At 29.0% G+C, this 27,315-nt stretch overlaps 2 protein-coding genes across 5 annotated transcripts in view; both read right to left on the bottom strand.

Moving 5' to 3' along the window:
* LOC109595961 (protein sidekick) overlaps positions 1-15,337 on the bottom strand; it is a 108,182-nt gene extending 92,845 nt beyond the window's left edge. For both annotated transcript variants that reach the window (XM_049967227.1, XM_049967228.1), the window contains exon 1: positions 14,959-15,337. In XM_049967227.1, the coding sequence (XP_049823184.1) occupies positions 14,959-15,088 (130 nt within the window). In that variant the 5' untranslated portion in view covers positions 15,089-15,337. The remainder of the gene's footprint in view (positions 1-14,958) is intronic.
* Positions 15,338-18,338: 3,001 nt separating this feature from the next.
* Positions 18,339-25,673, bottom strand: LOC109595944 (mitochondrial Rho GTPase). 3 transcript variants are annotated; one of them, XM_020011378.2, is made up of 11 exons: positions 25,360-25,673; positions 24,865-25,279; positions 24,018-24,170; positions 23,635-23,963; positions 23,253-23,581; positions 20,073-20,203; positions 19,798-20,013; positions 19,546-19,742; positions 19,427-19,465; positions 18,907-18,978; positions 18,339-18,510 (listed from the first exon to the last, which is right to left on the bottom strand). In XM_020011378.2, the coding sequence occupies exons 2-11, from the start codon at positions 25,264-25,266 to the stop codon at positions 18,378-18,380; spliced, it is 2,001 nt and encodes a 666-aa protein (XP_019866937.2). In that variant the 5' UTR covers positions 25,267-25,279; positions 25,360-25,673; the 3' UTR covers positions 18,339-18,377. The 3 variants fall into 3 exon arrangements, with proteins under 3 accessions (XP_019866937.2, XP_049823573.1, XP_049823574.1); XM_049967616.1 differs by lacking the exon at positions 19,427-19,465 and having other exon boundaries at positions 25,360-25,671; XM_049967617.1 differs by lacking the exons at positions 18,907-18,978; positions 19,427-19,465 and having other exon boundaries at positions 25,360-25,668.
* Between the last annotated feature and the right edge of the window lie 1,642 nt (positions 25,674-27,315).

Here is a 27,315-nt window from a genome sequence, read left to right as displayed (position 1 = left end):
AACCAACGTTCCCCATAAAAGAGTGGAAGAAGGGATTGTTCTTCCATCACAAAAAGTGTATACGTTTCAAAAAGCGTAGGACAATGACATCGTGGCGGTTCGACAGTGGCCACCCCGATTAATATTAAACGAGCCATGAATAGGCTATCAAGTGTATTGAGGGTTGGTTCGCGACCGGATTAATTGCACGCGCGAAATTAACCGCATTCACGGTTTACATCCTCCCCCCAGGTCGTGTGGTGTAAAACCACATGTATTATTCAAGTACGCGATTTCGGCGGAGAAAATCTAGAAAATTATGATGAGCAAAACGTTATCTCGGATGGATCTGAAAGGTGGGATATATATGATTGTTTGCTGACGTGCTGTTCATCATGGCTGATGCAAAGTTGACGGTTTGTAAAACTGGAAACTGCTTATGTCGAAGGAATATCTTATTTCATGTGTCGGGGAATATATTCATCACCCACACTCACACACACAGACAGACACAAGGAACAATAGGTTGATTTTTCTTCGGGCCATGTTGCCTTTAATACGACTGTGCTCAAAAGGCCTTTATGAATGGGTAAACGGTAACAAATTTGTGGGAAAGTTTGAAACAATCACTGAATCAGTTCTAAATACATTTATACCATTGTTTCTTATGCATTCTTTCTTAATGGTTTTATAAAACTCACCAAACAATGATCAACGACAATTTGAAAAATAAGTTTACCTGAAACAAAAATTGATATATTAATTATTTATTACAGTATTATAAACTGAAAATAATTTAAACGAATTAACAATTCGTTAATTCGATTCGTAAATCTAAAATCGATGGAGTATGAGAAAGAAAACGAATAGAAAAATTAATTACAGCACTAAATCAATGAATTTATAAACATAAATTTCCAGTAAGTATTAAAAAGGCTAATTATTAAGTATAATCACCAGTTCGATTTGAAACTGGCAGTTTTAATCGATGAGTTCACATTCACAGGTAAATTATTATGTTTAGTCCTGTTTAATTTGATTAATGATACCAGCAACTTTAATATTCCATACATTTTATATATTCGTAAAATTTTTACCATATGCAACATTATTATGCATGAGACAATCTCACACTTTAAATGACTTTTCTCGTCGCATAATTAAATCCGGAACAAAAGTTTCGATGGAAAGTTCGTATCCGTAAATCCGGATACGAGATGAAATGGGACGAAAACGTAAACTTAACCTGCTCAATGTTTTATTTTTATGCGTGTTCGTAAATCGTACGGCGAAAGGTTTGGGCCTGACATTTTGCATGTGACATAATGGCGAACAATACGAAAGGTCGAATAATCTCGACGTTGTCAAATCAAATTTCACATAAAATAAACAATTTTTTAAATATAAATTTCTCTATACAAAAATTAAATATGGGAACTTTCTCAAAACTAGGATTCCACATGCAAATTTAATATAAAATCAAACATTTTTGAAATATGAAATTTTAGAGAATTTAAAGTATTTTATTAATTATTAACAAAGATTATGTTACAGAAAAAAATCTTTTGATAAAAAATTAAACATAATAATTAAACTACACTGATTAATAATTTGTAATATAATTAATCTTTTGAACATTAATTATCTCAATAACCAAGTAGTATATTCTCAAAAAGTGAGAATTTTAACAATTAACTAATTGTAATCCTATTATTAATTAAATAACCAAAGAGTATGTACGAGTATTAGAAATGTAATATACTCAAAAAGTAAGATTTCGCATATAAATTTAATATAAAATTGAATATTCCAAATATGAAATTTTGTAAAAAATAAGTATTTTAATAATTATTAAACTATTCTTATTGATCATTTGCAATCTTTAATTTTCTGAATTAATTAACTAAAGAGTATGTTACAGAGAAGAAAATACTCAAAAAATTAGATTTACCATCCAAATCTAACATTTTTAAAATACAAAATTCTAAAGAATTTGAAGAATTCTAACAATTATTTATCTATTCAAAATAATTAATCATAACAATTAATTATTTACTTAATTAAGTAACCAAGGAACATACTACAGAGATGAAATCTCCCTAAAAAGTAAACTTTCCATTCAAATTTAATAAATAAATAAATTTAGAAACATGAAATTCTGAGGAATTTCATAAAATTATTGAGATATTAAAATTAATTATTCGTAATTAAAAAAATTACTTGAAAACTAATTAATTTATTATGTAAAGAATATGTTTCAGAGAATAAATCTTCCCAGAAATTGAGATTCCCCGTATCAATGGCAACGTTACCGTGGGTCACACAAAGAAAATACCTGCGGACCTGTGGAATGCAACGAAAGAACGGTTTCGAGTTCTGCCCTCCATCCCGTTCTTCGTTCCGTCCTTAGTCCGCCACACATCGATTAAACAAATCATCTGCACGCGTGTTTTCCTGCGTTTTACTGCCTCGTTTTCCCCATGATTCCAAAAAATTGCCTTTTTCTTTTATCGGAAATAATTGGATTATATCGTTTTCGCTGATTGATAGATACGATCTCCGGATTCTTTCGTTGTTCAATTGGAAGTGGGGAAAGTAAAAATGAATCCAAACAAAGACATGGTCTGATTCGCTTAAGATTTAAACTCTAATTAACATATTAAATGAGTAAAAGTATTAATTGAAGGCGAAAATACATAATAAATATGTATCAAGTATAGATTTACATAATCATCTTATTGTTAAATACAGATAGAACAAAATAAAATAAAAATCATAAGTTTAAAAAGCAGAACAAAGAAATATTTAATAAATTTATACCGAATAACAAATATAAGAAAAATAGAATATTAAATATAAATATAAAGATAATTGTAATTAACAAATAATATTTTTTGGCAATTTTATTGCCAAAATGGAAAAAAGAAAATAGATTAATTAACTAAATAAAATACAAATTAGCAATATGTACAAAAATATGTATTGATGTTTTTGACAAAATAACATAATGGATGAAATTTGAAGAGAAAATTGAAAAAAGTACAAATTTCCATTAAAACAAGTAAGAAAGTTCAAGAAAGAAAATTACAAATTGTTGTTACATGTCTTAACATGTACAAAATATATTTTTTTATTATTATTTTTAACATGAAAGATACTACGTTATCATTTGGTTGCAATTTCACAATTAATAATAATAATGATAATTCATAAAAAATTTGAAAATTAACGTGCTAGACGTGTTAATATACTCTAAAAAATGTCGAATATTAAAAATAAGAAATTATTATTATTAAAAAAATACTAAAAGATTCTTTAAAACATCACAATTAATAATAATCTGAAATAAATTATGAGATATTAATAATCACAATAATTTACTGAAACAATGTAAAATCCGTTTTCAATTAACAAAAATATTTATGATATTAAAAAGGTAATAAAATAAAAACTAAATTTAGATAACAAGACTAAAATTAATAAAATAAATAATCTAATCTTAAACAAATTTTTAAAACAAAATATTTGGAAATTTATTAGTCATAAATTGTTAAAATTAAAAAAAATGTAGCCATAATTAAAAAACAAGTCTATTTATAAAAAATTTGGATTTATTAAATTAGCAAAATTTTTTTGTGTTGTTTTTTTGACAAAAATCATTAAAAATGACATAATAGATAAAATTTGAAGGGGAAATTGAAAAAAGTTTAGTACAAGCAAGAAACAAAATTAAAAATACATGTTAAGTAATATGTGCAAAAACATATTCTTTTTTTCTTTTTTTAAATAAAGGCATGAAAAATACCATAAAGTATCATTTCGTTGCAATTTCTTTGCTAAAATTAGAAAAAGAAAATAGAAAAATAAGAAATTATTATTATTAAAATGTAATAAAATATTCTTTAAAATATCACAATTAATAATTATAATGATCATAATGAAAATTGGCGTGTGACACATATTAATATACTCCAAAAAATGTATGTCGAATATTAAAAATAATAATATAATATAATAATAAAAAATTATTATTATTAAAAAATACTAAAAGATTATTTAAAAAATTACAATTAATAATAATCTGAAATAAATTACGAAATATTAATAATTACAATAATTAAAAAAAAATTTCATTTACTAAAGCAAAATGTAAAATTCATTTTTAAAACTAAATTTAGATATCAAAGTCTAAAATTAATAAAATAAATAATCTAATAAAGTCTTAAATTCAAATTCTTAAAACAAAATTTTTAGAAATTTATTAAACATTTAAAATTGTTGTAGCCATAATTAAAAAAGAAGTCTATTGAAAAAAATATATTTAATGAAAAATAATATTTATTAAATTAGATTTCACTTTAATTATATTTGATGTTTAAAAAGTTGAAAGCACACAGAAAATTCTCAAGACTTATCTTATCGTCTTCTTTTACATTATCATATCCGTGCAAACAGTGTCAGTTTATTCCAAGAACAATTTACAACCCACGCAGCATTTCACTTGTAATCTTCTCGTCCAGTAAATAATCCAGTCGTCGTCTCGCAGAAGAGAAAAAAAACATCGAAAATGTCAATTAAATCGTCGAAACGTCTTGCGAAACGATTCCGGAACGATAAAGACCGGAATTATTGTTTAGGTCCGGGTTTTACGGGCCGATTACGTTTCCAACTCGGCTGATTCACATTTTTAATCATTCAAGGCGGTAATGAAAATGTACGTCGGCTTTTATTTTTTTCGTCGGTCGCAATCAAATTTCCATTTTCTTGATTTTTGGCCGCCTACACGAAATGAAAACGGGACGAATGTGTCCCGAGATACAACGCTTAATTACCGATACGATTCGCACACTCGAAATTGACGGCATCTTTATTTCCGGTCGTGCAGGAAATGACACGTTTTGGGAGCGACCGGTTTTTTACTGTTCAGGTGTAACATGTTGCTCGCAAATCAATCGGGAATAATCTGACGGTCTGTCAAGGGTTTACGGTTATGCTGAACGTTTTATTTGGGATAGAACATCAAAGCTCAAGCTAAAGGTAAGAAACCTGATTGAAAATTTTAATGTTGTTTAGTTGTACAATAAATTTTATGTTTACCAACGTTGACTTTGTTTACAAAAGAGTCTAATTATTTAATGCTGATAAATGTATGAAAAATGTATAAATCAAAAAAGTCAGTAATTGATTTTCTTTAAACTCATTGTTACGAAGTCGTACAACGAAGTGTAGTCGACTATTCACATTTCACCTTCAATTTTGTTTACAAAAGAGTGCATAAAAATCCTGATGAATGTTTGAAAACTATATAAATCACAGAAAAAGTCACTAAATTATTTTCATTGAATTACCATAGTTTCGAAGTCTTATAATGCTTTAAATTGTTCGTCTTTCATAATTCTTAAGAACCTCCAGGCACTCTAATTTATTAGTTAAAAGCGACAATATATACCATTTATAAAAAGAATGAAAATATCAATATAATCGAAAATTTACATTTCACAGTCAAATTTGATTAGAATAGAGTGCATAAAAATATTGATAAAACGTTTAAAACCGTCACTAACTGATAATCTTTGAACTACCATAGTTAAGTTTTATAATGATTTAAAATGTTCGTCCGTCTTTCCTCTACAGAAAATCTCCTCCTTCTGTTTCTAAAAGTGTCAATGTAATAATTTGTATTTTATACTTTTAGACGAAGGAAAAAGGAAATATAAATAAAAAAACAATTTGATAATATTAGTTTACTCGAAAATTTACATTTAACTGTCAATCTTGTTTATGAAATGCATAAAAAATGTTGAATTGAAAACTGTAGAAATCAAAGAAGAATTCATTAATTGAAAATCTTTGAATGAAGTCGAAAAAATCAACAGTTCGTGTGCGTTCCAAAATTGTTCCGGCATGTGTATTATTCCAAAGGAGATTAAAGACTCTATTCTTAGAATAATATTTTTAAATTTGGATGCAGCAGTTACGGTTGTTTACCTCACTAGATTACCTCAATAATTTATGTGTGTTCTGATCGCACTTTTTCACGTGTGTTTTTATATGCATGCACGCGTATATTTTAAAACGGGTTTTATGGATTCGACGTATTATAAATTTATTCGCGCCGATGGTATTATCGGTTCCCTTTTTCTCTTGTTTATCGTGTAATAAAATGCCGTGTTTTCATCGTAGACGAATCTTCAGTGGAGTTGAGTTTAAAATTATCGAATATTGATGGAAAAACAATGTCAACAATTCCCTTTGTACGGTTTAATAAAATGGAAACACAAAGGGATTAATACGCATGTAAACAAATATGTTTCGTTTATTGTAAAACTATTTCGTTTAGTTGCAATAAAAATGAAACCATAGCTTTTATTTGGTGCGACATTAGGGTAAAACGGGAATAAACTGCACAGAGCACAGTGGACAGATGTTCGACGACTAAGTAAAACCTTGCAACCCTCATTTACCAACCATGAACTGGGGTGAAATGAAATGGGGTCGGGTAAAAATTCGAAATGCAAAATGCGCATTTTTTCGTAGCAATCGGTTAATTTTAAGACGTACGAACAGAATAGGAAATAACCGACATCCTGAACGTTCTCAAGACTCGTTGTGGACGCCGTGAAATTTACTACTTCCGGTTTCATTCCTTGTTGTGCATGTGAGAGTACTGTTTTGTACGCGGTTTGTTTTCAGTCGCGATGCATCGAAGAGAACGGAATGGATATAAATTAAATAAGTAAAATTTATATTCAATTGAAATATCTAATAGTCAACTCAAATTAATAAAATTTCATAATATTATTTAAAAAAAGAACTTAAAAATTTTATTGTACAGTAAAAAGATATTAAATAATATAAATATTTAGTTTATAAATAATGAATAATGGTATTCAATACAAAAAAGTTAAACTGCCATAAAATCGGAAAAACTATTTGGAAAAAATAAATATAAATTTTAAAAAAAGTATTATTTTATTAACAGATTCGAAAACATTTAAATCTTGTAAAATGTAAGTTAACATATATATATAAAAAAAAATAATTCATTAAAAATTCATATATATATTTAAGATAAATATACAAAATAAATTAATATTATTATTTAATTCTGAAGAAACTAAATTAAAAAATAACAAAAGTAAAAGTACATAAAAAAATAAATTAATTAAAATTTAATAGTTCCCTAAAAAAATAAAATTCAAAACGGCATAACAATTCTAATTTCGGCACAAAATAAAAATTTTTGACTTTAAAAATGGGGGATGTAGTTTTACCATAAAACTAGACAGCTAGTTCCCACTGAGTTTCAAAGACTGAGGCTTTCGAATCCAAAACTTTTACATGTAGGAATTTTTGGCTGCCAAATGGTCAAAAGAAAATACCCTTAAATATAGAAAACTAAAGTGTATCTATATCTAATAATTAACGCAAATTAATAAAATTTAATAATATGATTTAAAAAAAGAATTTAAAAATATTATTACCCCCCATTTTTCCCATATAATTGTTATGGCTTATTGGGGAAGTACGGGATGCAGTTTTTCTCACCTTAATATATATATATATATATATATATATATATATATATAAACAAATTTAACAACTCTTTTTGTATATTTTAAAAACAAGTAGTAGTAATTTAGAAAATATTAATAATAAATAAAATAAAGTTAACAATTAAAATAAAATATGTAACAAATATACGAATTTGGTGGAACATTTTTTAAAATAGAAAATTAGAAATAGAAATTTTTTTATGGACATCGAGTGGTTTCTTAAATAACAAAATACTTTATTATTTATATTTTTGTTGAAAGTTTTAGAACAAAATGGCGTCATAAATATGTCCGACAAGTTCCAACTATAATTTTCATTGATCATGAACATGTGTCTATTTCCGCTCCCCAAAGGCAATTATTAAAGTTTTTAAATACATCGATCGCATAAAAGCCATCATAAGAATAACATAAGGAAGTTTCGTTTAATAAAAGAGTAAAAAATCGAATGTAAAGTAAAAAGTTTCAATTGTTCTATGAAAACTTTTCGCCTGGTGGTTGAATTACCACAGACAGTGCGGCCAACTGCTCGAAATAAACCGACTTTTAAAATAAACACTGTGATTTATAATTTTAATTAAGGTCCCAGATTATTCGTGCATTTTATTTATACAGTCCGTATAAAATTTCGCAGAAATAACTAATTAAGTTTCGAGTGAAAAATCGTCAGAAAACACCACCGTTTTTCTGTTCATTTCGTGTGAATTAAGGTGAAGTAAATCGTATTAAGGCAAATGTTCGGCTGGCGTGCCTCAAATCTTAATTATTCCAAATTTATCGCGTTCACTACGATTGAACGTTCAATCGAACCGAACTAATTTATTGTCGATACAAATTTATCGCCCGTAATTCCAACTCTTTAAGTAAACAACTTGCAATTAGATGCGACAACGAAGTCAGTGCGAAATTGCGGAAAAAATACAAATAGATCACATATTTTCGTAGTAACGAAAACAATTTAATTTCGGAGCCAATTGAAAATTGCCTTTGTCCTCTTTCTAAAGTCTAAAGTGGTTTAACATCCGAAAGAATTTCGTCTGAAGTTTAATTGAGAGTATTTCGGGTTTGTGGGCGTTCGCTAATAAAATAATGACGAGTCAGTCGCTTAAGATCTTTTTACTAAATGATTTATATCATCAAATCTATTTCTTAAATATAATTTAAAAATATGTTTTAGAATATATGCTATTTAAAATTATTTTTCAAAGATTTTAATTAAAGTTCAAAAAAAATTGAGAATTTGTATTTTTTAAGTACGGTATTGGCAGAAAGTAGTGCAACTTTTTTAAAATTTAAATAATTTTTGTCCTGGTTATTATGTTCCAAAAATGTATATTGAAAATTAACTCCCCTTTATAAATTTAACAATTACATATTTAAACAAAAAAAAAATAAAGAATTTAATTTGACGTGGTCAGTTCATAACATTATTTTTTTTTATAAATAAGACGATCCATAATACCCTCTATTCCATGGAGAGGACCCATTCCAAATCCCGAAAAACTGCCCCACACCTTTACCAACCCGTCGCCGTATTTAACAGTGAATATGGTAAATTTTCGGTTAAATTTTTCATGAATAAGTCGCCTTACATATAAAATCCCATCACTGCTAACCAGATTAAACTTGACCTCATCACTCCAGAATTTTTGACTTACTGATTGACTTTTACGATCCTTAATAAAACATTAATTCCAAGTTGTGTCTCAAGTAGACCTTTTATTTTACTGGAACTGAGGAAAGGATCTTTTTGGACTAGGCTAAAATTTGTTTATCCTAAAACCTATTGATTTTTTTGGTCTTTCAGTTTTATTCTACCTTCCTCAGATTAGTGACATTTAGTAAAAAGTTGCTCTACTTTTTGCCAACCGAATATTTAGTTTTTTGATTTGTAGCTAACCAAACTATTTTCAATACAAGAAATTATTCAACGATATGTTTGTATACAGTGTATTCATAATTGGTATAAATTATATTAAATTTGCAAAGTTGCTGTAGCAATTTTTTTAAAGTTGCTTTAGTTTCTGTCTATACTGTATAATTTCCCCAATGTTCAATATAATAATTCTGATCAAAAATAGACAAATTAATTTTAATAATTCATGTTAAATACAAAAAATATATTAAATAATATTTAATTAAGCAGCTTTTATGTAAAACTTTCAAAAGTACTGAGTCATATATTAATGTGTGTACCTTACATACCATAGCTTTAATGCGGTTGACCAGAAGCGTTTAAAATATGTATAAATCGGAGTGGTTCATAAATTTCTTGGGGCCCTCAGTTCGGGGTTGCATGATGTAAGCATCGCCGCACAACCAACCATCGATTATTTTAATTCGCAAGGTTACCTAATTTCTATATAGTTTAGCTTGGCGATTTTATCGCCTCCCGGTTAATTTATGCAACGACGTAAAACTATTATAGGTCCGAGCCACAGCTGCACCAACTTAGAGTGGTTTATCGCGAAGAAAATGCTGTTTTGTTTTACGCCATAGTGACTACAAATATTTTGATAATTTGTTAATTTCGCAACTTTCATAACTGTTGTAGTTTCAGTCGGTCGTATGTTACACTAAAATTTCTCTGTTTTCCTACACAAACTTACTACTTTAACTCACAACCGTTGTGTTAGTAATTAATTACGGAAGTTGTAAGTTTCTGTCTCCTCCAAGTCTCACACGTTAGTACGACATAAATAATTAAAAAACAATTAATTAATTAACTTTTACACTTGTTTACGGGTCAAACAAACAACACTGACAATTAAAAACCGACCAGTAACACCTTTATCTCCAAATCCATCCATCCGCCTCCACCTGATGAAGCCGTGTGTCACCGAGTGAAAACCTTTAAAGCAGCCCTTTTTAAATTAGAATTCAAGTACCCTCCGAATATTGTTCGCAGGACGTTCAACTCGACCGGCCCTTTTATATTCACCTAATAAGAAAAGCTCCTCTTCCGAGTCTTTTTTCGAGTGATAAATTCACTGTTAACATTAATAGGTTTTAAGCTTCTGACAATGTTATCGTTTTCTTTTTCTTTTCTTTATTTTAACAGAATTTGGCTTCTGGCATTTATCATATGATAAGAATTAAGAAAAGGTCAAGTTCATTAAAAAAGAAAAAATATTCAAGTAGGCAGTAATTTATCAATTTGTAGATTAAATGATTAATTGTAGGGTTTTATTTTTATTTTTAAACAATAAACTGAAAATTTTAACTTGAGAATTATAAAATTAACATGAATATTAATTGTCAAATGAATCATTTTAAAATAAAATTAATGATTCTAAATTTGTGGAAAAAGTATGACAGGAAACGATATGAAAATTATTTTTTTTTTTTTCAATTCAATCTACCTACCAAAGTTGTTGGAAATTGTTGCTTTTGGTTTCAACGAACTTCAGGATTCAAATCTGGCGACCATGAAGTTCAAGCTAATTTAATATTTTCAACTCAGGTTTTAAACTCTATAAATAAAATTTGTTATATGTTATATTTTGTATTATTTATTTTTTATTATAATTTTTTTGATAAATCAATTTCTTATGTAACAGTATCCGGTATGTTTTTCAGTTTTTTCAGGTTTACTGAATTTTTTTGTTTTATTAAATTTTAGTAATAATAATGTGTTAATAAACAAACAATATTTGTAATTGTTTAATTCTATAAATCATTTGTACTTGTACTGTAATAATTAAAAAACTAGAATCCTGTTATCAAATTTGACTTTTGGTTCAAAAAAAAAAAAAAAAATACAGATTTTTTAATAAACTATTTCAAATAAAGTTCACAACAGTATAATATGAGTACTTTTGTAAACACTTCTCACGACGATTAATTATAATTTTTTTTGAGAAATAACTGTGGACACACTGTATAACATCTTTGTTTCCATTAACAATTTCATTTGTATCTATTTTATTGTATTTTTTTCTTATATGGATTAATTGCACTAGATTTCGCAATATATCAGACACAGATGATAAAGAAATTTAATGTAATATTAGTACGCACATTAGTAGTTTTGTCTGGAGTTGGACAAAAATATTAAATCTAATATTTTGAAAGAAATATGTGACAAAAGTAAACGTGCAAAATAAATTAGAAAGTCTGTTCAAGAAGAGTTGTAATTAGTATAAAAATGTCAAATCAGTACCATTTTTCATTCTTCATAAACTTACAAGGAATAACTTAAGAGAATCACACTGCCATATACTGGCTTATAATTTAATTTTCGCTGTTAGTTATAAAATAATTTTTTTTCGTTGTTTTATAAATTTGTTGTACTTTTTTAAAAAAAAAAACAATAAGTGATGGTTTTTAAATCTTAAATCCCGAAAGAAAACATGATAGGTATTGCACACTCCAGAAAATGGCATTACCTAAATTTATTAAGCATGTTAACATATTTCATAAGAATAAAGTAAACACTTTCCAAACCTTATAACTCTTATCTTAAACTTAATTTGACCATTAATAAAAATAATATACGCCATTATAAAAATAATATACTTAATCGAGTATAAATTATTGCTAAACCTTTGATATTATTGTGTACAACCGATCCACATATAACAAAGAAAAGTTCATTAATCTTCTTGACACATCTATATTTTTATAAAAACAAGCCGGCTGAACTAGCATATTTTTCATCACAATTTTTACAAGAACAACAACAGTAATAACAACAATTACGAATATTACACGTTTATAGTCCAACTTTACACATATCTGGATTTATGTCGTTTGTAACTGCCAGTTTTATTCGTCACGTAAACTATTACAGTAAAATTTTTAACAATAAAAAAAAATTGATAGAGCTGGTAGTGAAACTTAACACAGTTTGGACATCTTCCAGACGCAAACGGGCAATTTATCCGAGGCACTTAATTAACCCCGGAATTGCGGATGTGTATGGCAATACCGATAAATAATCCGGGCGCATTATTAACTTTAATTAGTCGGTGCTAATCCGGTGGAGGAGGAGGAGGCGCAATTGTTACCAAACGTCTGGCACCTGGCTAAGTCGTTCTGTCGGCCCGCCTGACTATTGTGATTGTCAATTTGCGGCGGACAGCCAAAATTTATTTCTAACGTTTTTCTGAACTGGAACCTTCTTTTGGAATTTAAAACTGTGGATTCTTTGTGTTGTCCCGAGTTTATGTGATTGTTTATCTTCGATTTTATGTCACTGCAGCCGACCGATGATAAAACGATTTATTTCTTTAATTAATGGGGTTAAAGATCTGGATCTGTGACGCGACGCCTTTACATAATAACAAATCTGTTTCCTGTTTTAGGAACTGCGTGTATGATACAAAACCAACACTTCAAGCGAAGATTTTCAACTTGATTGTGATCTAGTATTTGTTTTATTGCGATAAGTTGCAAAATCAGCAAGTCGATAAACTCATTCCACGAAAAACATTTTCCCCAGATAAGTTATCAGTTAGTTACATAATTGTAATTTAGACATCCCCGCAGGTGTTGTTTATTAAACATTTCACTAATGAAAACTTTTAAACCAACCTTTTAAAATATGGTCGCGATTTTAATAATTTTGCATTTGATATTAAAGAGTCATCGCTATTTTTGATGAGTTTTGTAGGCACGAAGAACCGACCTTCGTTAGTATGCTAATCGTGATATTTCCCCGTTGGTTCATCGTTTTACTGAATGAACCACAAAAAATTATTAATGCAATTTAAAAGAAAAATAAATAGCAGTACTAAAATTAATATTCCTCTATCGCTGACTCTATTTTTAAAATAATTTGGAAGTTGTGAGACTTTTTTAACTTTGAAAACTTCCGTGATTAAAACATGTAATGAAATAAAACGCATAGTTTCTAGTTTGTCTGGAACTTCGTCATATACAAACTCTTACTTTGACACAACGTAAACTATGTCAGGTAAAATGATCAGTTTTAAATGACACTCCACATGAAATTTCGACGAGAATGAATCACAGTTTGGTTGGTTACCTGTGTGTATATTAGTTCTGGGTATTGAATGAGGTTTATTTAAGAGGTCGTATACATACAATTATAAAACTAGTCATCCATAGAAACATAAACCGGTAACCGCTTTGTCATTCCAACCGAAAATTTACCAATGAACAACTATCAAAGTAGTTTAGGAAGGTTTACAGTCAAGCAAATTGTTAGAAAAGATTATTTGGAGAGTACTGCATGAAACTCCATAAAAAGCAAGTGGAAAATCTTTGTAAACTCGCAAATAATAAATATGAATCTGTGAAAGTGCAATTTTCATCTCGTTAGTAATGTCCTTGATGGATTTCGTAATAGTAGCATTTATAAATCTAGAATTGTTTTGCTTTGTGACTCACGAACACGAACTAGAACTAAGCATTTTTCCTGAAGCACTATAGAAAAATTTGCTTGAAAATTACTTTTATCTGTTCCAGTAAGAATAATATTTTGTTTATTTCGTATAATTAATAAGTACATTATATTTTTTACTGACTCATTTAATTAATCAATCAAGTAAACAGAAAATTTAAATCACTTCAAATATTTTGCCTTGTAACTTTATTACATATTTAATTATGTTCACGAGATTTACATCTTATTAATATTTTATAACAATGGAACATTATTTCATTATTATAAAAAGTTGTGCATTCTATTATTTGTTTCTGACAATTTTAAGTATATTCTATGTATTCTCAAATTAATCCTACATTTTTATTTTTTATTTAAACTTTAAACGTTTCATATATTTTACCACAATAGAAACAATATTTTGGATTAGTATATTATGACGAAAACATCACAATGAAATATTTTTTCATTATTATAAAATGAAGTACATAATACATACTATTAAAGTATTTTATAATAAATTATATGAATCCTCGAATATATTCCTCCGTGTATATTTTACCACAATAATATAAAATATTTTTTAGATTTAGATTTTAGTTCTATTTTCAAAATGAATTTGAATAGTAAATAAATGCATATTTTTACATATTTATGGTGTTATACAATTTTAGACATTAGATTTTAGAATATACTTTTATTTTACTTTTTTGGATTGATATAAACTTTTTGTTGCACAATAAAACGTCAATTTTACTATTTAAAATTTATTACACTAAATAAACAATTCTCAAATTTGAAACCTAATCGTAAAATGAAACTGCATCATAACAATTTTAAATCATGAATGTTCTAATAGCACTTAACTGAATTGCAAACAATATTTAACTTTAAAATCCAATGTATAACCAACCAGTTTTTTCACCTTTAAACCATATAAAACGCAGCGCATCTCAGGCATTGAAATCTCCCAGCTTTATTACATTTAAACTCTTACAAAACCAGGTATCTATCTTATAGAAACTGGCCAAATCTAAACAGACAGTAATAAAAATAACCGAACTTGATTATTACCTGCAAATGTTAACCGTCCGCAGCAACCAAGAAGAAACCAAGAGCACAGCAACAGTCTGCATCTAAATCGAAGGCGCTCCATATTCCACCCCTTAGCGCCGTTCACCTTCATTCTCTCGCACATTCCCATTTATTCTTCGACGATATTAACCATGACACTCTCACACTGTCCCGGTCCAGGACACACAAACACCTGTGGATGCGATCACTGGATCGTCCGGCACATCGCGAAGAACCCTTTCAACACTCAACACACACCCATCCACTATTATTCGATAGTCGATACGCTGTCGATGGCTCGATGTTTAGGGGAATGATTCTAGTTCACATAATTCGGACGTAAAGTTGTTGTCCGGTAGCGCGACGCACGTAAATGCAACTTGGCGGTGTTGCACACGCTGCCCGTTTCGAGAGAATGTTAGTGGAAGGGGCGCATGCGTGCGCAAGGTAGGGTAATGGCCAATGAAGTATGCGATTGGCCCCCTGGCGGGCAGGTGGACGACTATCAGTTTGAAATCAACTCTACACACGTGTGTTGTGTTAAAACGTCGTATTTTATATGAATGTTTTTCCAATAAGTTGATTCGTTATATTATTTTTGCCAACACTTTACTTTCGAATCTTTTACTATTTTAATAATTTAAAATTGTTTTAAATTCACTTCATTAATATTTCATAAATGTTCTCTTTACTAAGCATTAAAAATTTATTTAAATGAGAAATTCTGTTAAGTTGTTCCAAACACATATAAAATTCAAGTCGATGTCCAGCACTGTTTCACTCCGGCACATGCAACAAGTGTCAGTTAAAAACTGTACCGAAACCAAATTCTTCCAAACGCTGGAATAATTGACAAGTCGAAATTGAAAAATAAATTTGATTCAAAGTTTTATCGTTTTCAATAGGATATTGGTTTGCTGTTATAATCAACCCTTCCGTTTTACATTTCGAAATAAATGTTTTGGCAAGATTTAAAAAGTGAAAGGAGAATGAAACAAGCAATATAATTAATTATATTTGTTTATTGTTAAAAATATTTAATACATTTCACTTCCAATACTTGTCCTTAAAATTTGTGCTACCATCTATTGTGAGATATATGCACCTAAATATTTAATGAAATCAACTTACAGGGTTCTGTAAAAGTAGCACGATCATATTAGTTTAAAATTTAAAATATATTTACATAATTACAATTTTATTTATATAAGTGTTCTACTTTATTTTAATAGCCTTTAACCCAATTCAGGTACCCTGAATTCACTTTTTTCATTCGAACTAAATAATGACAATTTTACGTTCATTTCAATTATGATTTTACTTCAAACATTTAGTATGAATGACCCAACTAATATTTTGGTAGAAAGTTAATTAAATTATGTTTCCAACGATACCTACCTATTTCGATTTGATTGGAAAAATAACATGTAGTTGTAATCAATGTTAATTTAAAAATTTAATTGATAAGGAATTATGATTGTACTTTGTCTAGTATGCAGTCTGTAGTATGTTTTTTAGTAAGTAGTATGATGTATAAGAACTGATAAAATGTTCAAATTTCAGGAAATGTTAATTTTCAGTAATATTTGTCATTTGAGTAATTTAATGAATATTATATTTAACTATAAGCATTTTGGACTCTGGTAGACCGAAATTAAATAAAAGAAATAAGAAAGCTACTATATAAGTTAATTGTTAGATCTCGAGGCTATACATATATGTAAATTGTGTAAACCGGGGTTTTAGCCTGACTAAAATACCATATCATTTCAAAAAAATGTATTTCATGACGTTAATTAAAAAAATAGTATAATTCTCCTATTTCATGTAAAAATTAGTAAAATAATATTTCTAAAGTTTTTCCGTAGTATGTCTTTAGTATGTAGTATTATGTGTAAGAGCTGATAAAATATTCAAATTTCAGGAAATTTTTGATAATTTTCAGTAATTTTTGTCATTCGAGTTATTTGTTTCAACACTAAATAATTTCAATATCCATAACTGGAATTTAGAACTTAAATTTTTTTATGAATATTGTACTTTATATAATTATAAGCATTTCTGACTGAGTGACTGACCCGGATTGTGTAAACCGGGCTTTTAATCTGACTAAAATACCATATCATTTCAAAAAAATGTATTCCCTGACATTAATTAACGATATTTTCAACTTTCTTCAAATCATTTTGAATTTATACATTGTATGACGAGAACAAATTTAAATATTGTTTGCACTCAATTAGAAACACATCAGGTCACGTACACTATAGCTCATATGTAAAGTAAATTCAAAAATTTTCATTTGTCTTGATTTAAAGTCCACTTATGCAGTATGTTTGATAACAACAATATGGCAATTTAATTGCTTATTACAACACCGTCTCAGATCTGCCAAAGAACAGCTTCAGGGATATACCACATACCATACGGGAAAGTAAAGATCGGTACCCCAAAACGTTCAATAGGAACTAGAATTAACGAACACAAACGAAACTGCATACTAGGACAATCAAGTCTGTTGTAACTGAACATGCACTGTATGACTAAATTAATTAATTTTTATAGACCTAGTAGACAAAGAATAAATTCTTATTATTATATATATTTAAATATTCTATTCTTTGATCAACCGAATCAAACTAATATTTACGCTTAACGCAACCACGTTGTTTTTAATATGCGAGATAAAAAACGTATGAATATTGAAATATGTTTACTTTCTGGACAAATGAAATAAATGAATTAAATTATTTTATTATTATAAAATATGTATAGGCAAATTATTCTATCAAAAATCTTTCATTTAGTTCATTTTTATTACTAATATTCTTAGACAAAATTATGTAAATAAAATAGCATGTAATGATTAATAAATGCTTTATTTTAGGTGTTGGGAGTAAAATAAAACTTCAATTAATTGATATATTGAAATAAAATTTTCAACGCCACTATAAAGTGAAATAAATACGCTTACATTATTAAAAGATTTGTGGGAACCTGCCGAATTAATTTTTATGTACATCTATCTACTTCTTACCGTATATGATTTAATCATGGAAAAATATTCATATTGGTCTACATGAAAAAAATAATCATAAATTGCACCTCACATCTAAGTGGGCAGTCTTAATTTGTTAAGTAATTGCTGGGGAACGATATATGGAGGGACGTAATTAAATACTATTAAAAAAACAGTTACAAAACTGCATCAGTCAACCAAAACAAAAACGTCCACCTCTACATCCTAAAACATTTTTTTCTGCTCACGAACCTAACTCAGCTAAACAAAACTGTATTAAAAAAACCGAATATCCTCAATAAATGCTTGTATATACACGGGTTATAAATCCCCAGATGCGCCTTCTCAACAATACAACACGTGAAAATAAATCGTTTTTATTTTACAATACAATCGCAGACTATCTGACCTTGTCGGGTGTGTTTAGCACCTTCGCTATCACAATTCCAAAAGCGGTCACCGCCGCCAGACTCAAGCCCGCCTTCCACCACACCGCCGAATCGCCGCTGATCGTGCCGAAGTCCCTGATGTTCCTAAAGGGAACATTTAATCAATTAGGATTAGCTTCAGGATAATAAAACTCACTCATGCCGCAAAAAGCCCATGCATGTGATAAATAACAAAATGCAACTATTTCTATAAAAATATTGTTGCATTTTGTTTCAGATTATGAACACTGCAAACGAATTAAACACGAACGTAAAACACACAGCACACATTAAAATCACGTTTTTATCTTAAAACAAACAAATAAATTATAAAACACAAGCGTTAGTTAATAAAATGGTTGCCAATAGTATCACATCGTTCAATATTATTTTAGTAACTGTAAAACAGATTAGTAATTTTAATAAAGATCGAAAATTAAATCATTCCGTCGAGTTTAAATAAATATAAATATGAGAGAAATATATATATATTTTAGCAACCTGTAGAACACATTAAACCACTCTGTCGGTTGTGGCCTCAACAGTAACATATGTACCATGCGACGCAATGGACTGCAAAAACAAAAAGAATAAACGATTTTTAACACCTACACGAACACAACACTGTCTTAATTTTGTTTTGTATATTGAATTTCAGCATTTTCACAATTAATTTCTGTGTTCTCTAGTAAAATATTATTTATATTTGTGATAATAAAGAAAATAAACTAATAAAATTTTACATAAAAACCAATATGTGATTTTCTTATTCAGAAATGAAAATGCTTTATAAATTAAAAACAATAAATAAAAATATTCAAAAAATCGAATAGATTTTCCATAAAGCTTTGATACAAGCGTCCAGTGTATTAATAAAGAAAACAGTAAAAGCCTAAATTTTAGTTTATTTGTTACTTATCAGATGATAAAATTTTATTAATCACCTTCAAAGTAACAGCCAAAAACTAAATTAAAGGGTAGATATAAAGATAGAATTTTAACCAATTATGTAACAACAAACCTGTGCTTGTAGAACATAATCCAAGCAGCTTGAAAACGACTAAACAAAATATTTCCTTACTAGCACATAAAGTTTATACCAAGTAGTAGATATGTAGTATTATCATTTAAAATACTTACGGAAACGAAGCCATAGTGGCCAGTTTAATAAAAATATCTTTCTTGTGATGCGAATTGACGCTGAAACGTTGCGGCGGCAATATTTTATATTTCTGACAGAAACTCGATGGTTGTAATAGATATTCTTGTCGCACCTCTTCCAAATCGTCCTTGCATGCCACCACCAATACTGGTATCTTGCTCTCAGCAAAATATTTCTATAATTTAAATAAAAATCAAAAACAAACAGATAAAAATAAAAACACTACTTACAATGTATATTCTGGCGATGTATTCAAAGGACTTTTCGTCGTTAATGTCATAGACAAGACAGGCGACGTCGCATTGCACTTCGCTCGCCATTAAAGGATCGGACATCGATCTCACATTTATGTCCCGCAGCACCATGATTTTTTCCTGACCGTAAACTTGTACAGTGTTCACGGTACATTGTGGCGTTCCCGCTTTGTCCAAATTTAAATTTTTCAACTAAAAAAAACATAATTAGCAGTGTGATATGTATATAACTTTGGTGTAACTAGATTTACATCCATGAACGTCTTAATGAAACTCCTGCAGAATGTCGATTTCCCAGCACCGTTGGGACCGATTACGTGGCATTGATAAACGTTGCGACTTGAGTGTTTCTTAGCCAAATCCAGTTTTTTTTCTCTGGTCACTGAAAACACAATAATTAAGTAATATTAAATTTGGTTATTCACTGCTAATAGTATTCCAATTTTTTGATCAGGATGATTAGTATTACTGTTTATTTCCATTTTAAATATCAATAATTTCCTTATTTCAAATGTAATGAACATAACATTTTATACCATTCAATGAAGAATTTTATTATCTACTGATATCTAGTACGCTTTAGATGGTTTTAAATTTATATCAAATATATTTTTTTAACTTCATATTGTGTATTTTTGGAATGTTGTAAATGTTTAGTATAAAATTATTAAGAGGCCTACTCTATGATTTTAATTTGTATTATTGATTTACGCGGTGTCATCAGGCCAACGATTCTAAAAATATTCTATATTTAAACCACACAATATTAATAATAATATATTTCAAATATATTTTTTTTTAACTTCATATTATGTATTTTTGAAATATTGTAAATGTTTAGTATAAAATTATTAAGAGGCCTACTCTATGATTTTAATTTGTATTATTAATTTACGCGGTGTCATCAGGCCAACAATTCTAAAAATATTCTATATTCAAACCACACTATTTTAATAAATATATGTTAAAAATCTATAATTGATTATAATTACTAGATTATAATTACAGGAAAATGAGTTTGGATTTAAATATTGAAAACAACTAATGAAATATCACTTTTTTATCCACTGCAGTGCACTCTACATATTTTAGCATTTATATACAGTCGATCTTAAGAAACAACATTTAAAGACATCCCATGGATATATACAATAGATGGATGTCATTATTAATTAGATTCTTCCTGGGTGGTTTACTTACAATAAAGAACAATTATTGATTACTAAGAAAGAAACATTTACTTGAAGATTTAGGTCTAATCTCAAGAAATTACGTGACAGATTAGTCAGTATTAATTAGTGAACTTGTTCTAATTTCAGTAAAAAGTGGCAGCTTTTTCAATGTATACTAACTATTCATCAACAACCAGATTCTGTAATCTTCAGAGGAATTTAAATGAATTACATTAATAGTTTGATAGCTATTTTAATAGATAATATATACTTTTTTAATAAACATTAAAAACAAAAGAATTTCTGGAAATACATTTATGCATTTTATTTACACAACTTTCTTTGCAGTAACATCTTCAATATCAAATCGGTATAAAATTTAGGAGTTCTATATATTTACCCAACTACTTATAATAATCAACCTCAATAAAACTCCTTTAATTAACACACTATAAGCGGGTCGGGTAAAAATACCCGTCTCGAGAACTGTTGATTGTTAGCTGGTCGGGTAATTTTTACCTTTTTTAATGTACTTACTTTAAAAGCGGGGTGAGATAATTTTACTCTATTGGTTTACATACGGAACTGAAAGAATTATCTCTTATTTTTTGTTATAATTCAACAACTTAGTTTGGATCATTTTGCTACCCGCCTATAGTGTGTTAATATGAATGACAAAATGTACAATAAATCATTAAAATATTTATTATTTTCACTTTGAGTAATTACTTCTGAACAACAATACGAAGTTTATAAATAAATAGAAAGTAATTTATCTAACTAAAAACATTACATTAAACAAGAAACTTTGTTAAGGTATCTTCAAGTTTTTATGTATTTATTTGGTAACAGTTACATATTTTATATTTCAATATTTAAATAAATTAAGGTTTTCACATCATCACAGTATAATACTCTAAATTCGTTCCAAAAATTGAATAGTTTTAACAATTCATAAGTATAATTTTAACTAATATCCATATACATTTTTGTAGATTTACTTTATGTTACATTTCCCCGTTTCGCAATTTAATTAAGAATTAAGACCTTTGATGCCTGTTGTCAAAATATTATAGAAGTATAATGTTAAATTGTGTATACACAATACACTACACTAACTTTGTCACATTTTCTAATAATAATGTAGTACTGCTGAAAGAATAACATGCATGTTGAAACTGTTCTAAATAATGTCTATGGTTAGGGATCTAACTATATTGTGCATATTATTTTGAATTTTTAAAATTAAAATATATAAACCTCTCTACACAAATCTAGCTGTATCAAGTATTTCATATATTTTTTATTGTATATTTATTTTTATGTACTAATTGAAATTTTTCTACTACAACAAAAACGACTATATTCATACAAGAGAATGCAATTTTGAGTAGCACGTTGATTTTTGAATTGTTGGTTACGTACTATATATTTTTTTGGAATTAATTCACATTCGTCCATTGGAAACATAAAACAATTATTTTCTACATGAAGTAAAAGGATTATTTAATAACAGCCACACTGAATATTCTATATGTAGAAATATTTAAGAGAATTAGTGGGAAAATGTCAAAACACTGCACAAATTACTAACGTTAGTAAACAAGATGTCCTCGTTAAGTGAAAGGGTTGTAGTGGAATTATATTATTTAGGACAAATTCGAAGGTGGAGATTTTGTGTTCATTCATAACAAATATAACTTTCATTTACGCAAGAGAATTGTTATGGGACGAAAAAAAATTCTATTGAACAAACTCTCTGAACTACTCCCCATAATATATAATAAATATAAAAAATCTCACAAAATAAATAACTCACAATTGTGTAACTACCAAATTTTAGCCAGTAAACTTGCTATTGAATAGAGAATAAAAATACATTTCAACCATCACAAAATCCTTTCAATTAATAAGAATAGTAGTGTCCATATAATATTGGACATGACAAAATTTAGTATGTTTTTTAATTGAGGGCAACATCTTTTTCTATTCCATTCAATTGTGATTTATATGAGAGTTGTATCACATGTAATAAATTTCTTCCTTTCGTTTTCTTTATTTATATTGAAAAGCCATAATATAACATATTATGTTTAATTTGACTTCTAATAAGACATTAAATATACACCTTTACTTTGAGCACAAATAATTTTTTTCCATTCAAAATAATAATCTGTAATATTTGCTAGAAGAGACATTTGAAACCTCTAATACTGAATTGTAGTTTCTATCACAGACAAACCCAAGGCGACTACTTACCATAAACTGCTGATGTTTGATTCTCGTTCTCGTATATATTATAGCCCAAATATGCCAAATACTCAAACGTCCGTGGCAGATCGACGAGGGTCATCAGCGACCATTGGCACATATACCCCTGATAGGTAATCCACCCTTTCTCGTTCGTTGGCACCATAGCGCTGACGTCGGGAGGCCACGCGGGCGTTGGACACGTCGAAAACATTTCCTCGAACTCAGCCGGCGAGAGTGCTCCGTCACGATCTCTATCATGTCGTTCAAAAAGGTGCGTCAGGAACTGCTGACCCTTGTGCGACAGTTCCGTTGTGCAGCCGTTCGGGACCTTCAACCTACAAGCAACGGTTTTTATCGGTTTAAATGCAATTTCTCGACGAATACTGACGTAGGAAATAGATAATCCTTGGCCATGTTCAAGTGATCATTATACCCGAACTTCCTCAGCACCGTCCACGTGGTTTCGTTCCGGCCACGCTGTATAAACAGACTGTGCAAATAGAGGAAGCCCTTTAAGGTGACGCAATTTTGATAGACGCCGTCGTCGCTGTTCTTCCTCAGTACCGCCTTCACGTCGTCCAAAACTTGCGGCTGGAGTGGCGCGTTGAAGCACCTGGTTTGAAAGTTGTTCAGCTCGATGTCGTTAAGCAAACCGTCGCAATCTATGTCGCAGATCTTGAAAATGCGCACCAGCGCTTTCTGGCACGCTTCCGTCAACTGGAATTTATTAAAAATTATTCTGGAACAATTAACATGAATTAGGGTAATTACGTCGGAGTTTTCTACGGAGTAAATCGGCGCTGTCGGATGTAATACGGCCTTTTGTGCGTAGTAGAACATTTCCGAGATGTTTTTTAAGGTTTTCGCCGAACATTCAATGCATGTTTCGATTTCCGGATACTCCTCCATAATTTCAACCAAGCCCTAAAGGAAAATTTATATTTTATGTCATCGGTTTTATAAGATTAAAATGTGTACATTTAGAAATTGTGCAACGGTTTCATGCAAATTAGTTTAAAAGGATCATAGTTCTATTATTATGCAAGACGTAAAATTTATAGACACCTTTCAAGGCTGACACAAATATATTAAAACATTAATGACTGAAGTTTGCAAAATTAAAAATACACAAGGAGGTATACTAAAGGAATAAACTAGTCTAAAATTAAAAATTCATAAGGTAAATCCAACTGGATTGCTAATAACAACAAATTATAAAATTGTTTGTCTATAACCCTTTTTGAGGCAATATACTTTTTAAAAAATAGTAAAAACTACATTTACTTAAAAATTGAATAATAAATGAGACAAAAAATAGAGTATTCTATTTAATTTAAACATTGTCAAAAAAACAAACAAAAATTTATTAATGAAACTTTTTGTCCAGACTTATTATGTATTATAAAAGAAATAAAATAGTCAATCTTTTTAGTAAAAGTAAAAGAATTTTAAGATAATCTACACTTAAAAAATAATTAAATGAGATAAATAACTAACATAATAAATGAATTAAAAAGGTTTTTATCTAATTTCACTATCAGTTAGTTTAATATTTCCAATAAGCAAAACCAAAAATAGGCTCAATAAATAACACAATATAATAACATTTTGTTCTTACATCAATAGTTGAATATTCCACTAGGTCTATCTTGTTCCCCACCAAAACAACAGGACAGCACTCATCTGGGTGGCTCTGTCGGATCAAAGGTATCCAGTAACTGGATATCCTCTCGATGCTATCCTCATCATCAACTGCATACACAATACAAACTACACTGGCCCTTCTGATTTGCTCACTTAATTCCTGGTCAGTTTGATCGCTAGCCGAATAATCGACTATATTAGTGGGCACTTGTTCTGGGGTCACGTCTGCTGGTATGGTGATCTCCTCCGCTTTTGACGGCACATTTTCGGGAAACTCCTCGCTGACGAGCGACAGTATAAGGGACGTTTTGCCCACCCCTTTGTCGCCGACCAGGAGGATTCTCACATTGCGTTTTAGGTGGGTTTTCACGACCATGTTTACGATGATCCTGCGATTAAATGAGGATTTTACGTAATTACACCCGCCAAAATAAACATAACGTTGAGAAACGAATCAGAGAACAGTTACCTTTCGATTGTTGTTGTGGTTCGGAACGACGGGAACTTTCTCACAGCATAACGGTGCACACAACTATTAATTTTAAATATTTTTCGCACCAACGAAGATTTCCATAATAATATAAATCCCTTGCAAAGAGTTCATTCACAAATGTCAGAGATTGACAGCGTCGGGCGCGTGCGTCGTTGCGACACACGTGACAATCGTGCAATTTTGCCGGATTATCGTGACGTTCTGCACGTTACGTCGTCGCGATTGTTGCGAAAATTGTGTATTTTGTCCCCCACAATGCGTTGCAGCGGTCAAGAGTCAACTTGTATCTGCGTTTGCGAGGGCCAGATCGTTGGAACAGGTCTCCCGCAAAGAAACGCCGGGGACTATTTTTAGAAGATTTTTTTTTATGAATGAACCCCGGATTGAGGTTAAGCAACTCTGTTTTTCTGTACAGGGAAATGGTTGGAAGCGCTTTATTTAAATGCAACATTTTTAGTGATGATTTTCAGATTTATATATTTTATCAAATGTTGCATTATCTGATTATTGGAATTTATGTGGGATTGTGTCACACGTAATAAATTTATTTTTTTTTTTAACAATTCTATTAAACCAATTGAGTGTCATATATAAAGAAATAAATCTAAATATATAATTCCTAAAAAACAGTTTTCTGTAATAGTGAAACTATTTTACCTTGGTAGTTCAATAAATTTATTCTAGATGGCCACGTACATTTCACAGAAAAAGATTTTTTATACAAAAACTATTAAATATATTGAAATATGGTTTTCAATAATCGATTCTGCATATTTCAATTATTATCATATCTCCTATATGTTTTAAAATATTTTTTAGAATTCACTGAAAAACTTTGAATGGAAAATAGTTTATAAATTATCCAATATTAATGAAAATTATACTGTCATTTGGTTAAACCTATAGTAAAATATTATTCCCTTTTACTTTATTTTAATTTCAAACGGAACATCGGTTATGAATTGTGAATTTAAACTAAGTTAAGAGGATAATTAACAAATATGCATCTTAACGCTAATACGATTCATAAGTAAATCTTGAATATTTCTGTTCTTATTCCAACATTCGCTCAAGCTCTTTAAACTTGGGTATTGTTTCAATGCTAGGGGAGTTGAGACGTGCTTCTATCCAATGAGATAACTCCAGATACTGACACGAGTTCTCGAACATTGCAAATTTTTGAGTTCCAAAAACTACTTACTTGATCGTGTGTGTTTGATAGATTGTTGTTGAAAGTTTTTTAATAGATGTGTCAGTAATAACACGAAATAATTTATTAACATAAAAAAATTAACTACCCAATTCCTAATTTGAACAACTTTAACAAATACGGAACAAAAAGCTGCAGATTTACTATATCTTAGTACAATAAATTTACTTGGCTAACGGGAAGTACAGAAATGAATAGATATTTTCAAAGGGACTACCCTATTTTAAAATTACCCCTTAACTATAAGATCTTGTGTACTAAACTTGCGTGATAAAAGCAGTGTATCTTATTAATTACTCGTAAATAAAAATAAAATATTCTGTTTTTTTTATACAAAATTGGCTTATACTTTTTTGTAGAGCAACTTTAAAATTTAAATAATTTTTGTCCTGGTTATTATGTTCAAAAAAATTTATATTGAAAATTAACTTCCCTTTATAAATTTGACAATTACATAGTTAAACAATAAAAAAATAAAGAGTTTAATGTTACTGATAATTATTTGTTTTGGGTTGGCAAAAAGTGGAGCAACTTATGTTATTTCAAGTTTTATTACTACAAATAATTTGTAATTAGTATTTTAATTAATACTACATTAATATATTGTAAAATTCCCTTTATTATAAATAATTTCCAAACACCTTTTTTTCATGATGGTCAATAATATTTGGATCCATATTTTGCCTCTTGCAGAACCGTGAATTCTGATTACTATAATCTTT

Source organism: Aethina tumida, chromosome 5, assembly GCF_024364675.1.
Source record: "Aethina tumida isolate Nest 87 chromosome 5, icAetTumi1.1, whole genome shotgun sequence".
Classification (NCBI taxonomy): Eukaryota; Metazoa; Arthropoda; class Insecta; order Coleoptera; family Nitidulidae; genus Aethina; species Aethina tumida.
Note: the sequence above shows the minus strand (reverse complement) of the source record. Positions and strands in the feature narration are given on the sequence as shown.